Source organism: Borostomias antarcticus (assembly GCF_949987555.1).
Source record: "Borostomias antarcticus genome assembly, chromosome: 10".
NCBI classification, from domain to species: Eukaryota; Metazoa; Chordata; class Actinopteri; order Stomiiformes; family Stomiidae; genus Borostomias; species Borostomias antarcticus.
Genome location: NC_140243.1, coordinates 21534324 through 21550549, shown reverse-complemented (window position 1 = coordinate 21550549; position 16226 = coordinate 21534324). Strand labels below are relative to the sequence as shown.

Here is a 16226-nt window from a genome sequence, read left to right as displayed (position 1 = left end):
CTTTTCTCTCTCCTTGCTCAATCCCATTCAACCCTGTGTGTTCTGTCCCCTCATTCAACCCTGTGTGTTCTCCCTGTGTGTGTGTGTGTGTGTGTGTGTGTGTGTGTGTGTGTGTGTGTGTTTGTGTGTGTGTGTATGACTGCAGCCATGTTCTGATCCCGCCTGGCTCCAGAGATCACACTCAGCCTATTGATGGTCATCTAAAGGAAGTGGAACCCAGGTAGACCCTCACCAGAGCTTCTGACTGAACCCTGTCCTGCATGTTTGACCCCCCCCCCCCCTTCCCCCCCAGACCCCACACCTAGAGCCCCACCCCGAGACCCCTACACCACAACCTCCTGCAACCCCGTCCTTTAAGACAAGAAGCCGACCGAGCTTCCCGTGTTGATAATATGGGGCTGGCACAATGTGGCATGTAGTATTCTCACTATTATATGTGATGTAATATTTATGATGAATAATACTTAAGATTAGTATAGTATTACTGTAGTATGCACACTGTCATCTACAGCTGGTGTCCTACTGTCTGTCATTCAGTAACTACAACTGCTGTTGTAGCATGATTAGTTAAGATGAACACTACAGAGAAGTTTATCTGAGAGTGAATGACCACAACTGAAGTGTGTGTGTGTGTGTGTGTGTGTGTGTGTGTGTGTGTGCATGTGTGTGTGCTTGAGTTTGTTTGTGTGTGCTTGAGTTTGTTTGTGTTTGTGTGTGTGTGTGTGTGTGTGTGTGCGTGCGTGCACGCGTGTGTGTGTGTGTGGTCATTCATTCTCATCTCCTTCTACTTCACACCCCAGGCCCCATGGTCATTGCCATCGGCAACACATAGTGCTCCCTTGTGGGACACAATATATATTATCATCCCCCTATGTCAAGATGTAGATCGCTTGTTGTTAAATGAACCGGTGAGCCGTGACTCTATGGTCAAACTCTTCATCCATGCAGTGTCTCTCTCTCTCTCTCTCTCTCTATATATATATCTCGTCACCATCATCAACACACTAAAGCATTCTCTCCTAATATAACTGTCATCCATACTCTTCTCAACCAATTCTACCTCATTCTAGACCAGTAAAGACACCGATGCAGTTTATTCCAGGCCTTGATAAGTATACATGTATAGATTTTCCAGCAGGTATTGATCACACATGCACACTGGGACATGGACAAACGGCCAGTGTGAAGACTTGTCCAGCAGAGGCGCTGCTGAGTCCTCTGTCTACATCTGGTGCATACAGAACAAGTGGACATATGAGGATCTATATACATACAATACATGTATGATCAGAGCACTGTATATATATATATATATCTGATCATATATGATCCCGTACAGTATAGTGGTGTCTTCAGGTTTCACTCGGAAAAGCTTCTCTGATTGAATAAAGGTATCTTAGATTAGGTGTCTATCAGTAACACCCTCCTGGTGGATCTCACAGAGAAGGAGGGGTGTGTTGTGTTTGGGTGGAAACCACGACAGAGCTGCTGATGGCTGCAGAGAGACGGTAGAAGGTAGAGCGTGGTGGGAGAAGGCGCTCTTCACCTCTCGTTCACAGGCAACAAAGGGTTAGGGTTAGAGTCGACCCACAGATTAACCCAACTCAGTCCAAACCGTCGGGGGGGGGGCAGTCCTCCCTCCATCCTCCAGGCTCACCATGTGGCTTCTGATCTAGCTTTGACTTCTCTGTGACAACCTGCTGAAAAAAAAACTGACCGCTGCCAATGTCTTCTGCCCTCGCCAGCCGAGACCACCGTGTGTACCCTTTGCGTCGCGAGGAGGCGGTCAGGTTACTCCGCTCCGCCAGGGTGTCCAGGGCCCGCTCTGAGGGGGCCTACTCTGACTATGACTGTGACTTCCACAGGTACTCCCTCCCCTACAGTCTCCGCCCCTCTGTGTCGGCCATCTTCTCCCGTCGTCCTCCTCGGCGTCCCGACGTCATTTTCTTTCATGTGTTTGTAAAAAAAAGAAAAAACGTCATGAAAGAGGATGACGGCAGCGAACGGGGACGATGTCTGTTTCGTAAAGGGGTCGGCATGACCGTTGGTGGAGTTGTGTTTTGACAAAACGACAAAACACACACAAAGGTGTCGTCTCGGTGTACGGTACCCAGAGGCCGGGTGCTCCTGTGCGGACATCGGCTGTAGTGTGCTCTGTCGGTGCGTTGACGTGTCGTCTCTGTGTCCTCCGTGGTCGGCGTTGAGGGAGGAGGTGTTGTGTGCTCTGTCGGTGCGTTGACGTGTCGTCTCTGTGTCCTCCGTGGTCGGCGCTGAGGGAGGAGGTGTTGTGTGCTCTGTCGGTGCGTTGACGTGTCGTCTCTGTGTCCTCCGTGGTCGGCGCTGAGGGAGGAGGTGTTGTGTGCTCTGTCGGTGCGTTGACGTGTTGTCTCTGTGTCCTCCGTGGTCGGCGTTGAGGGAGGAGGTGTTGTGTGCTCTGTCGGTGCGTTGACGTGTTGTCTCTGTGTCCTCCGTGGTCGGCGTTGAGGGAGGAGGTGTTGTGGTCCTCGGTGTCGTGGTGTTTCGTACGAAGGGGTAAAACTCTCAGCCTTCGACCCGTTGGCCTTTTACTGCTTCTTCTTCTGAAGGAGAAGACCGGTTTACCTGCTGCATGCCTGATGTTCTTTTAACGTTGTGTCCTCCGCCATATTGGATAGCCCCTCTCTTTCCCTTTTGTTGTAACATGGACTGTTGTTTGTTTGTTTGCTGCTAGTTCACTTGGATGGTTGGTAGCTAGCTTCAGGAGCATGTGACAGCTTTGCCTGCTGCTAGTGAACCTAGTAGCCAGAGCTGGTCGTCAGAATGATAGCCAGGTCGCCCCTCCTCACCCTCCCACTCTAGGAGCCAGAGCAGACGCTCAGAACGCAGTCGATAGATAACGTGTGACAGTGTGCGCTCTGCCAGTCATCTGGTCACCGGGTGGTGGGGTTCCTCCAACACAGAGAGTAATGACTGACCTCAACCCCTGAACCTTCAGCCTGGAGATCAGGTCCAGGTTCAGGTCTCCCCCAGGTCAACACTCCGCCCGCTAACACCGTCTGTGGTGTGGCGGCTAGGGTGACCGGGGCTACAATCTGGTTCGGCCCCGGTGAAGAGTGAGCTTCCAGGCCGTAGCCAGCCAGAGACTCCTTTAGAGTGATAGCCAGGCAACCCCCCCCCCACCCCCCCCTCCCCGCCCCACCAAGCCAAAGAGGACAACCTGGTCTTGTTGCAGGGCCGCCAGTGTTATCGCCCCAAGGGAGGGCCAGTGTTGTGTGGTGCCAGTTCAGCAGGTACTCACAGAGCCACTTCAGAGATGAAATGCTGCCGATGCCCCCCCACCCCCGCCCCCCCCTTCCGCCATCTGGCTGTCAGTCTCAAATGACATGGCGTTGTGGCGCTCCCTCTCCAGGAGCAGAAAGTGATGAGTCCTCAGAAGTGCTCTGTGCGCCGTGACTGACATTATTAAACTGTCACAAAGTTCCCCCTAGGCCCGTTTCTCTCTCTTCTCTCTCTCTCTCTCCCTCCCTCCCGTTCTCTTTCTCCAGTTCTTTCTCTCTGTATCTCCTCGTCTCTGTCTCGTCTCTCACTCTCTCTGTCTCTCCCCACAGACAAGGAGAGAAATGAAATGGCAGAGGAGTGGAGTAGGTTTCCCTCTCGTTCAAACAGTGACTCGGTCTCTCAAGATCAGGGAAGACAGGAGAGAGAAAGAGAGAGCACATGAGGAGAACGGACCGGTTGACCGAGAGATGTAGGAGAGGAGGAAGGAAGGAGAGATAGAGAGAGGAGAGGAGGAGGAAAGAGTGAGTGAGAGAGAGAGACTACCCCTTGGATAGTCTCAGCAGAACGGAGGAGGTTGACCTTGGCTGCCAGCGGAGCTCGTACCATCAACTGTTGACAAAACTCCTTCCCTCCCAGCTGCTGTTTCAGACTCCCCAGTGCATTAACAACGTCTTAGCAGATATTTTAGTCTCAGACGAAATCCCAGGGGAATACCTTCAACAGCGCTGCTCCAATTCTTTAGTGTGCAACACCCAAGAACATTTATGGCAGCGAACCCCCCTCTAACTACACTTTTAATGGATGGTTTGATTAATAACGGACATCTCCTTTACTGTCCACACCTATAAATCCCTAGCCATAACCAGCGCTAATGATTATGACCATCATCATCCTGGAAGGCCATAAACTGCCAAGGCTACTTAAGGTCACTGGCTGATGAGATGCTGCTTCACGATTGGCTAGAGTACAAAATGAGCCAATCACCGCTGGACAACTTTTCACTCAGCTAACAGACTGTGCAGTACTGTACGTTGCCACTTAATACCTGTTTTATGTTCATTCTCCGCAAATGCTGTTCATGATCTGTACCTGTGTGATGCAATGCCATTTGTTTTAGCCTCTGAAACAAAATGAGCCTTAGGGAATGATGATGAGCATTTGCAGTGATTACCCTGTAATGTTTTAGTGGAGTTAAGATCGTGTTTGGTGGCCTTCCGGTCTAGTGTCATGCATGCTGACTGTTTTTCACCTGTACTCTTATTGTTACCAGTTTGAACATGCAATGAGATATGACTTTTATTTGTTTTATATCCCCACGTGAATGTCATTTCTTTGACCTGTTTCTTCGTTGAAAGAGTTCCCAGCTGTTGACTTGGTCTTGGTGGTCACGGAGTCTCTCTGGTCATCCTCAATCACCTTGCTCCTCCAGCTCTCCAGGGGACAAACACGGCCGCCCAAACACTCTCAAAAGATCTCAGTGCCAAATAATCTATTTTTTTCTTTGTGTTTCCGACTTTGACACTGTACCAAGACAGGGTACAGATAGATGTATTTTACTATGTCTTTGCAGTTTTCTGTTGGCCTGTGTGGAAGTTAGCAAGCCATATTTGCCAATTAAACACAGAAAATCACTTTTCGTCCTCAAATTCAGTTTACAGGACCTGTATACTGTACTTACATGGTCAATCCCAAGCTCCTTCCTCTCGGCTATAATAGAGGAAGACTTCCTGGTTTCCCAGATAGTTCTAGAATGTCCTAGGATTCCACGGCTCTGCACCTGTTGCTAGTCACCAGCAGCAGGACCAGCGTGGGCCTATCACGGGGATCTCCTGCCGCGTCCTCACCCTTAGGCCCGCTCCATCATCCCCATCCTCACCTCCACTTCCTGGTCCCCACGTGCAATACCCCTTCTTTCCGTCACGTTTGCAGGAACCACGGTGCCATGGACAGACACGACTACCACAGCAGGTCCCGGTCAGCTGACCAGCGCCCCGCCCTCGAACGGCAGGCCTCCCGCTCGCGCTCCACAGAACGGCCCGACTCCTCCCACATGAGGTCCATGCCGTCCCTCCCGTCAGGAAGATCTGCCCCTCCCTCACCTGCCTTGACGAGGTGACCCAGGCCTGGCCAGGCAACCCCCCCCCACAACCCCCCACCCACCTCAGTTTAATCCAGGGACTGAAACACCCCTCCTCCCCCCTATCCTCCCCCCTCTCCTCCCCCTCCTGTCCCCGCCACTCCGCCTCGCCGCTACCTGCCACTGCCACCCCCCCATCCTGTCACCCTGCCACGCCCCCCCCCCATCCTGCTACCCTGCCAGTCCTGCCACCCAGTCAATTCTCCCTTCAGTTTTATTTTCTCCCCCAAAACGACTGCGTTTCCGCTGCCTGCTCCGTCCATCCCAGAGGCCCTGTCCGAGATAGACGCCGTACTAACGTTTATTATGCTGGATCACACTACTTATACAGCTCTCTGAGTGGAGCAGAACTGTATAGTAGTGCTGGAGCCTCCCTTGTGCTTTTCTGTACTAACATATCCGGATGATACCCTAAATATTACACACACACACACTGTGCTTTTGGTTATGATTTCAGCCTTTTTTTATTTTTCGGTGGACCATCAGAACGCATGGTCTGCATTGGTCTGGTCAGTGGACAGCTGTCTCCAGTTCTCGCAGCTTGCTGGGGGGGGGGTCTGCACACCCTGCATCACTCCTCTGTTACAGACCTCCATGTCCTGCTGCTGACGCCGCATCCACCTTGTCATGTGCCAAATGTCATCGCTAACGTGCTAACATCGCTAATGTGCTACCAAGAGGTGCCGACTAAGAGGGATGATTAAGTTGATATCGTCTAAAAAGAAAGTATTTGTCAGCGACCACTGCATTATTCCATTGATAATATGTTGATTTTTGTTCTATGTGCTCTGGATTGATTGACACTGATGATCTGGTTCTTGTTTCTCAGTGAATATTCTGTAGCTTTCTACCTCTTTCCAGATGAGGAATATCTCCTTTTCACTTAAATTCTACCTCTTTTTCCTCTGTAATGTTGAGTTGATACAGCTAAACAGCCCTACTTTGAAACTTTAAAAGGCAGAACTCATTTTGAGTTGAGTTTAGATCATGTACTGTATAACCATGCTTATACGCATGTTATGAGTGTGAGTTTGTGCATTTGTAATCATACAAACACTGTACAAATGCAGATGTGTATAAGCACATTTTACACACACTGCTACGGACACACAAACACACATGCGGGTCTGTTATATGCTACAAATACAGGAAGAAAATCAAATTTTAAAGGAAGTCCATATTTTTTCAATTTTTAAGAGTTTTCACTGATCCAAAGCCATGACAGCATCTCCTGTTGAGCATGAACAGGATTGTACATAATACTGTATCTACTGTATGTGAACAAGCACATACAGTATACTGTAGGTATAGCATGTACAGTGTGTGAACAGTCATGTACATGTACAACATATACTGTATGTGAAGCAGTACATACTGTATATGTATGATTTTCTAGAATCCTTTTCCAACCCTTCATCATCTGTCCCCTATTGTATTAATCTGATTAGTATTAGTAATAGTACTACCATAGTAGTATTTTACAGTAGTTCCCTCCATAGCCTTTTTTGTTGTTGTCCTGCATTGTGTCGACAGCGAGTCCTGTGTACCAAGCTCACCTGTTATACAAAGTAGAGCCATAAATACTTGTCACTTGCATTCTGGGAAATGTAGGCTGCATGGCCTGGCCTCTGCATTCTCAGCCATCCCTGGTCCTCCCTTGCAGCTCACCCCCTTGTCCACTCCTCTATGTGTCTCCCAGGGCGCACCCCAACAGCGGATCGGCCCAAACCAGCCCCGCCAGTACCCCCATGTCCAGCAGGAGAGGGCGGCAGCTACCACAACTGCCTCCTCAGGGGAAACTGGACAGAAGTAAGTCTTCCATTCATGTTTCTATTTGTGGGCTTTGTGTGTGTGTGTGTGTGTGTGTGTGTGTGTGTGTGTGTGTGTTTGTGAGAGAGAGAGAAAGAGAGAGAGAGAGTGTGTTGTGTGGGACATGAAGTGAGAGAACAGTTGTTTTGTGTTGGATTCCATGTGGTTGTTTGGAGCAAGATTTATTTACTTGGATGGAGACAGCTCTTGGTCAGCCTACAACGAAACATGTTTTGCTATTTTCATGATATTGATAATGGTGTTTATTGCATGTTCCTGAAACATGGGCTGTCCAAAGAGCCATGGTATGACAGCTGCTGCTGCTGTCATTGGCTTTCATTGGCTGGTGAGGTGTTCAGAGATGGGAAAGATTGGTTCAAAACAAACCGCCTATTGTAAATCTTTGCAAGCTGTCACTCCCGTTCGTTTGTTTTGTGCGTGCGGGTCGCCCTACGCTGTGCCTCAGCGTGACCAGGCTCCCTGCTCTGGGAAAGGTTTACAAGCACATTCTGTATTGTAACCTTGGCTGGTGTAACGGGTTATGTCGTCTTCCTGTTTGAACGTAACACCTGAACTCGGTTCCTCTTTCCTGTGTCCCTCTCAGACGACGGAGCAGAAGGAACAGAGGCTTGTGAAGGTCTGTAGCTCAACGTGGGGGCTTGGTCTCTCAGATGGGGGGGAGACTAGCTTTTAGTGACCCCTCACCTCCAGCCTGAGAGACCAAACCTGTCTGCAACAGCAGGTGTGTGGGGTAGCAGGGGTCTCGCACTCCGGCCCACCCCTCTCCCCTCTCCTGTGTTGTAGCCGCTACCTGTGTGTGATGTTCTTTAATGTCCTGTACTTTAGACTGTAAACTGAAGGATTCTGTGTCTCAGGTGCTCTCAAGCTAGTCCTGTTCTGTCCGGTTCCCTGGCTGTTCCTGCGCGGTGTGTGTGGACCGTGCGTTCGGTGGTTCTGTCCCACCGCGGGTTCCCCGTGCCGAGCCCTCAGCAGAACCGTGTGGTGGTTCTGTCCTTGACTGCGCGCGCCGTGGGCGTCCGCACGCCTCTGCTGACTCTGAGGTGTTTTCTTGTTATTCCTGGGTTGTACTTCGGGGAGACGAGCTACAAGAGCTGTTTTATGACTGACCTCATTTCCTGTTCTTCGTTTCGACTCTCAAACTGGACGGGGTGGTCTTCGGGTCTTCAGTAACCGATTCATTTGCACTTGATTCACCGGTGCCGGTGTCCGCTTCTCCTCCGGCCCCTGGTTCTGGATAAAAGCCCTGGCTGGGGCGTGTCTTAACAAGACGTGTCACGAACCGTAAGGGGCACGGTGGGGACTGCGACGAGCCCGCTTTTCTGTGAAGCTGATGCCGTGAAAGAAAGGAAGGATTAGTTTTGAAGTGAGTAGGAGAGAGAGATAGAGAGAGGATATGAAAGAGAGGAGAGAAGGAGAGATGATGCAAAAGACAGAGGGAGGGCACGTGGGAGAGAGAGGGCATGTGGGAGAGAGAGACAGAAAGAGAGAGAGAGAGAGAGAGAGCAGTGCTGGAGAACTTGTCAAAGCACTCCCAGAACCCTTTCATCATTGTCAGAGTCTATGAGCACTCCCCCAGACTAGCAGGCACCCAGCCCAGCCTCTCACCTCCCTCCCTCCAACCTCTCCCTCCCTCCACCTCTCCCTCCCTCCACCTCTCCCTCCCTCCACCTCTCCCTCCCTCAAACCTCTCCCACCCTCCATCTCTCCCTCCCTCCACCTCTCCCTCCCTCCATCTCTCCCTTACTCCACCTCTTCCTCCCTTCATCTCTCCCTCCCTCCATCTCTCCCTCCCTCCACCTCTCCCTCCCTCCATCTCTCCCTCCCTTCATCTCTCCCTCTCTCCATCTCTCCCTCCCTCCATCTCTCCCTCTCTCCATCTCTCCCTCCCCCCCCAGAGGGGGATGGTATTGATCCTAACCCCGTGTTGCAGCTCCCGCTGAGCCTCATGGCAGAGATGTTATGTAACAGAGTCACTGTGTGTGTGTGTATGTGTGTGTGTGTGTGTGTGTGTGTATGGGGGGGCGGGGCTTGGCTTGTGTGAGTTGGTGCGGTAAGGTGAGGGTGGGGCTGTTGTCTGAGCAGGTATGTCAGCCAGATCAAGGGTGTCTGTTTGAAATGTCACAGAGTGAGGGTTGTAGCTGTGTGTGTGTGTGTGTGTGTGTGTGTGTGGGGGGGGGGGGGGGGGGGGGGGGTAGACTATGCAGACTATGCAGTTAAAGTGTGCCCGATGGTCCCCTTTGCACTTCTTTGTCAATTGATGGTCCCCACACTTGCTCTTTCAAGTTGCAACGGAACAGTTAGGTTATCACTAACTATCACTATCACTCCTCTTCTTTGGACTGAAGCCATAAGCTTCAGCGCAGAGCACACCTAATCACCACTGTTATCTGCCTGTCACTCTCCTGGTTGAAGGAGCAGGGGAGGAGCTAGGCCCAACTGACCTTTCACACCTGGAGTCCTACGAGGGCCAGCCAGGTTTGTACTCTCCACTCCTCTCCTTTCTTCTTCGCTCTTCTCCTCGCCTTTCTTCTCCTCTCCTCTCTTCTCCTCTCATCTGTTCTCTTCTCTACTCCTCTCTACTCTTCTCCTCTTCTCTTCTCCCCTCCTCTCTTCTCCTCTCCTCTCTTCTCCTCTCTTCTCCTCTCTACTCCTCTCATCTCTTCTCCTCTCTTCTCCTCTCATCTCTTCTCCTCTCCTCTCTTCTCCTCTCATCTTTTCTCCTCTCTTCTCTTCTCCTCTCCTCTCTTCTCCCATCTCTTCTCCTCTCTTCCTCCATACTGTAGTTTGAACTATAGGGACAGTTATGTCTCAGTCTGTTTGCTTTTGGGAAGGTTTCTCTCAGTGGCCAGGCTGTACTGGCAGATGCTGGAGGCTCCCACAGTTTGCACTTCCCCTATCCCATCTGTGTGTGTGTGTCTGTGTGTGTGTGTGTGTGTGTGTGTGTGTGTGTGTGTGTGTGTGTGTGTGTGCGCCACATGGATATTCTGGGTCCTCTCCATTTACCTGGGTATCAATTTTTCCCTTTTTTTTCATGCGTGTGTTTATGTGTGTGTGTGTGTGTGTGTGTGTGTGTGTGTGTGTGTGTGCCTCCATCATCTCACCCCCCCCCCCGTCCCGTCCCGTCTTCCCCTGCCATGCAGACTGTGAGGAGAAAGAGCAACGTGGGGGCCCGCCTGTGAATGGTAGGAAAGGCAAGTGTCCTCAGCAGAGTGACTGTCTGGGTTTACACCTCTCTCAGCAGAGTGACTGTCTGGGTTTACACCTCTCTCAGCAGAGTGACTGTCTGGGTTTACACCTCTCTCAGCAGAGTGACTGTCTGGGTTTACACCTCTCTCAGCAGAGTGACTGTCTGGGTTTACACCTCACGTTTCCCCCTCTCGGGTTAAAGTCTTCACTCACCACAGACTGGACCCGCATGGCTACGATCAGCCTTTCAGACACTGTCCATTTAAGTCACTGACACTTTGCTAACTTCCTACTACGTTGGGTAGTAACTCGTTCCCCTCCTCAAGCTAGACAGGGCACCCGCATGGTTATAGTTAGGCTTTCAGCCATCTTACTCTACGCTGGCGACTCTTTCTCTCTCTCACGCTAGGCAATGCAGCCGCATAGCTCTGGTACAGTCAAGCTTTCAGACACTAACTTTACACTCCATTTTGACGAGTCACTCGCTGCCCGTCCACTTTCTGCCTGCCTGGCCTCTCGACCTCATGAGATAAACGTCTCTTTTCCGCGCTCTGTTTTAGCGTGCGCGTCTCTCTTTCCCCTCACACTCCATCCTTCCTAAGAGGAGGAATGTGATCGCGGGGTTGATGTGGGGTGGTGTGACAGTAGCGCAGTATGCGGTCAGGGCGGCTGTGGCTCAGTGGTAGAGCGTGTCGTCCAAGGATCGATCGTAGGGTCGGCAGTTCGAATCCCGCCTCCTCCTGTCCACATGTTGAAGTGTCCTCGGGCAAGACACTGAACCTCAACTTGCTCCCAATGAGCAGGCTAGCACCTTACATGGCAGCTGTCGCCATTGGTGTCTGTGTGTGTGTGAGTGAATGAGAGGCCATTGTAAAGCGCTTTGGATAAAAGCGCTATATAAGTGCAGTCCATTTACCACAGGAGGCTGCTGACGCTGACGTGCGTGGAGGGCCGTCTAAGCGCTCCCGAGCTCAGCGCGTGTCACAGAGTGCGGCAATCAATTTCCACTTCTTTCTGTCCCGACGTCAGAGCAAGTCATCCTCGTCGGGAAACGGACGACCGGTTCAATTAGAGACTTAAGAGAATGAGATCCACACGATCGGCCAGTTCAATTAGAGACTTTAGAGAATGAGATCCACGCGATCGGCGCTTTGATGAAATGCATGTGAATTTTTGAGCGCAATAGTTGGAATCAATGTCAGTGTTCTCGGTTGAAGACGTCACCACAAACTAAAGTCGTTTCACTCTTGACAGCTGCCAGTTTAGTTCAGAACAGATGGGGTGTCTGGTTCTCCTATGGGACGGCAGTTTAACCAAACAATAAGCCCAGGCCGTGTGTTCCAAACATTTCAATTGAGGTCCTCCATAGAAAGGGCTGCTTTGCCCTATATTGGGTCTAAATCTGTAGAGGATCAGTACCTGGCCCGTAGATCCTGAGGGGCTGTTACAGCATTTGGCCAGCAGATGGAGCAAAGTACATAATCTTGAGCAGGGAGCTGTCCGTGGCTGTGGTGCTGAACCAAGAACGACTCTGCTCTCAGAGCAGCAAACCTCGCACATCTCAGTTAACACACTTACTAATAGTAACTTGACTGACTGTTTTTTGATTGACGTATCGTTTGACCGTTTTAAAACACCTAAACAGTCACAGTAAGAGTATAGACCGGGGGACAAGACCAAGGCTAATTTCCATCCTGATCTTGTCATAGAAATTCTTAGGCTTTTCAGAGATTATTGGCCTGGCCTGTTATTCTCAGCCTTGTCCTTTGTTTTACAGTTTCACTCTACCTACTGTATGCAATTCTACCTTTTCACATTCAAAAGACCCTTGCTGTGGTTTTCTCATTTATAACAGGATAACATCTCCAGGGGGCCGACACACCCAGACTTTCTGTCTGGCCTAGTGTGACCTCCCATTGTTGCATTGTCTGTTCATACCTGTTTGCTATTTTACTGCCTTTTCTTTGACTATTCTCTGCCATTGTTGATGACGTGTGCCATTAAATGACGATGTGCAAGAAGATGTGCAATGATGAGTTAGAAACGTCATATCCGGCGAACCTTTTTGAGCGAACCTTGGCAAATCCTTTCTACTTTTGATAGCTATATCAAATTTATTCCAATACAACTAATCTGAGCAAAGTACAGTTGCTTACAAACCAGCATTCTGGCTCTTGGCACGGCGCCTCTATCCTGGCCTAGTTAGCGAGTGCTGTGTGTGTGCGCGTGCATGTGTGCAGTGCTCTGTGTGTCTCTCTCTTGCCTGTTGTCAGACCCTTACGTTCGCATACCAAGAGCAGCTGTGTCTCATTCCCCCCCTGCGGCTCGCGTCCCTCTGTAGAGGTGACATGGGAGGACCAGCGGAGGGAGCTGAATGGCTGGGCGTCTGACAGAGGGGCCCGCCCCCACCCCGCCCCCTCCCCACCCCAGACAGGTTGGTCCCCCTCAGACCCGGGCCAAATACCACGCCGCTAAATACTCGGGGGTGCGCTTGATTTACTTCTGACGGTGCCACGAAACCAACCGGGCACAGTCAGAGGAGTACAAACTCTGATTGTAAATCAAACACACTTGATCTACTGTATGTGTGATCCTGGCGGGCCTCGGTGTGGACACCTCCTGCTGCTTTCAGCCTCAAAGTAATCATACCCATAGATCAGACGTGCCTTACCGCAGGGTAGAATGGATAGGTGCACTGGCAGCCATCTTTGGTGTATAATAACACCAATCTGTTTGAATACACTGAGGGGTATGTCCATTCAATGCACTACAGTTCTTTATGTTTTCTGGATTCTTATTCTATTCTCTGTATAATTTTGGATGACCCCTATAGGCTTTGTTGGTCATCCAGGGGGCACAGGTCATCTTTTGATCGCTGCTCTCAGCTTTGACCTGTCACCTCAACCTCCCCTCCTCTCTCTCTCTCTCTAGCTTTCTCTCTGTTGTTTGAACCAGTTTCTCTGTGAGGAGGAGTTCTGGGTTTATAGACAGACATGTCAACATGTCAACATGTCTAGGGAACTCTATCGGGCTGGGTGGCGAACTTGGCCATCATCGTCTATTTCCAACATCTCAATTATCCTCGTCTGTTATGTAAGCGACCTAGTTGCGGTGGAACAGTTGTATATGCTGCGGGTTTTTCTTTGTCTGTTAATTGCACACCTTCTGAGAGAGACCGCCTACGCGGGTCGGAATGCCAGCTGCGAAGACGCGGGGAAGAGATGAGACAAACAGCAGTGACAGAGCGCTCGCCCTCCTTAGGCGTCTAATGAAGCTCTTACTGCTGATTGTGCGTCTTGACCTTTCAGGTTGCATAATGAAATTAACCAATAAAGCTCCCACTAACAGGGCCCTAGTTTACTGTGTCACCAGATTTAGCTCTGGAGACGTGGGGAGCCCTGAGATTGCGTGCCTGATTGTGTGTCATGCTCTATCAGGCTTGTTGCATTACTGTAACTCAGATTTAGATAAGATAGGAAAACTTTATTGTCCATTAAATGTACATGTAATAGAAATGTGTCTTTGGCACTGGCAACACAGTATAAAAGCAGACAATAAAAAGCAATTTTGGGGTATTTTGGGTCAAAATACTTAGGAGTAAAAGTGTTGTATACTTACTTATAAGGATTTCCAATACTATTTGACCCAGATCTGCTACAGGAGCCGTTCATAAGGTTTGTGGTAGAGCCAGGTCTCTCTCTCTCTCTCTCTCTCTCTCTCTCTCTCTCTCCCCACTCACGCCTCTCTTTTTCTCTCTCTCTCCCAAACTGAAGGGAACCGTCTAAATTAAACGTTGAATGTCCATCAGTGACAACTAACTGGGTGTAGAAACTGCTGACAGAACAGGTTGACCCCCCACCACGGGTGCGTTCTCCCACCAAAGATGAATTCTGCAGATTCCTTCTTTATTACTTCCATTGAGACTGATGTAAAGAGCAAGCGTTACAGTTTGAACTGCGCTGTGTTTGACCCTGAGGTGTACAGTGCGTCCTTTCTCTCCCCGTCTGTAGGGTCTGAATAGTTGACCTTGGGGAGTTTCATATTCAAGCTCCAATTTTGGACTGTACCCTTAAAGGCCTGCTGTTGTTAGGAGCTAACAGTAGCCATGTTTCCATCCACTTGTCAATCGAATTGTGTGAGGATCGCTAAAAATATGAATGCGAATAAAGCCGGTGAACGTGCGTTTCCATCTAGAGCTTTAAATCGGATAAAGCATTTATCACAAAAGACTTTTATCGAACAAGAGACAATCCGATGAGATCGACAGTACAAACCTGTCGATTTTCATGACTTTTAATCGAATTTTACTGTTTCCATAAGGCATTTTTAATTCGATATAACTTAATTCGCATAAAACGTGTGGATGGAAACATGGCTAGTGTCTGCTTTTCAGTCTATCACCAACTGTTCGGAATCCAAAGGAGCGGACGACCGACTCCCTCCGCTACTGTGCCCTCCTGTGCCATCAGGCTCTCTCCGTTGGCGCGATGAGCTCAGAGCAGGACAACAAAGAGGCTGCCTAATGGTTTCTATTCATCTGACATTACATTATTCCACCTAACGGTACCGAGACGCAGCTGAAATGCTAATGCCCTCCAAGTGGTTCAGAGATGAGCGTAAATTAGGGAAGGCGCTCTCCGGTCTACAGCGTTGGTGTGGTGAATGCAGGCCAGCGGAGAGAGGGGAGAAGGGAGGGTTTCGACGGGCGGTTTAGAGGACAGTCCTACTTACACCCATAGTGTCTTCGGTCTCCTTTTGCCACGGTAACAGTTCACTGATGCTCTGCGTGAGTGCAGCTCCGCCTGCAAGCCGAGCAGCACATGGCAAGGGATGATTAATGATGCTGGGGTGAAAGCACAGCTCATCATCTTTGGAGAGGGAGGGGGAAAAAAAGAAGAAAAGAAATCTGCATATTCCAGGCCTCCGAAAGCCGGGGGTTAGAAATATCAATATGGAGATGTGGAGGAGAGGAGGGATGGAGGGATTGAGGAGAGATGGAGGAGGAGGGGAGGGATGGAGGGATTGAGGAGAGATGGAGGAGGAGGGGAGGGATGGAGGGATTGAGGAGAGATGGAGGAGGAGGGGAGGGATGGAGGGATTGAGGAGTGATGGAGGAGGAGGGGAGGGATGGAGGGATTGAGGAGTGATGGAGGAGGAGGGGAGGGATGGAGGAGGAGAGGAGGGATGGGGGAAGAAGAGGGAACATCGTAATTGGAGGCAGACAGAGCATCCCCATGGCCGATCTCAGGGCTGATTTATAACTGGCCCTCAGAGTACTGGTCTCTCAGAGTACTGGTCTCTCAGGGTAATGGTTTCTCAGGGTACTGGTCTCTCAGAGTACTGGTTTCTCAGGGTACTGGTTTCTCAGGGTACTGGTTTCTCAGGGTACTGGTTTCTCAGGTCACCTCTGCTTGTTGCTCTTGCGTCACCAAGTGTGCTTTGTGCTCTCAGACACTCTTTGCCAGTCTGCTCTCTCTGTTTTGCCACTAGAATGCCTTTAGTTTTGTTCTTGTTGCTGCTATTTTCCTTTCCAGACGGCCTCTCTCTCTTCACAGTAGTCCCCGACTCAAGTGGCTCCTCTTCTCCTCTCTCCTGCTCTCCTTTACTCCCCCTTCTTCCTGCTCTGTGAAGGTCTCAAGCTTTTGTGTCTGTGATTTTGTCAGCTCCTCTTCTCCTACTCACCGTTAACATCTCTTTGCTGTTTCAGCTTTCTCCCTCCTCCAGAGCCCAGTAACTCAACTTCTCCCCTACCCCTTCTCTCTGTCTGATAAAGCTGCAGCCTCTCCTGTGACCTCTCCTCTGACCTCCTCCTCTG

At 50.2% G+C, this 16226-nt stretch overlaps 1 protein-coding gene across 2 annotated transcripts in view; it reads left to right on the top strand.

Moving 5' to 3' along the window:
- rims2a (regulating synaptic membrane exocytosis 2a) overlaps positions 1-16226 on the top strand; it is a gene marked incomplete at both ends in the record, with an annotated part of 159999 nt that overhangs the window by 104850 nt on the left and 38923 nt on the right. Inside the window, 4 exons of one of the 2 annotated variants that reach the window (XM_084443733.1) lie at positions 1746-1865; positions 5188-5370; positions 7095-7204; positions 7809-7841. In XM_084443733.1, the coding sequence (XP_084299859.1) occupies positions 1746-1865; positions 5188-5370; positions 7095-7204; positions 7809-7841 (446 nt within the window). The remainder of the gene's footprint in view (positions 1-1745; positions 1866-5187; positions 5371-7094; positions 7205-7808; positions 7842-16226) is intronic. The other variant, XM_084443734.1, reaches the window with a different exon arrangement.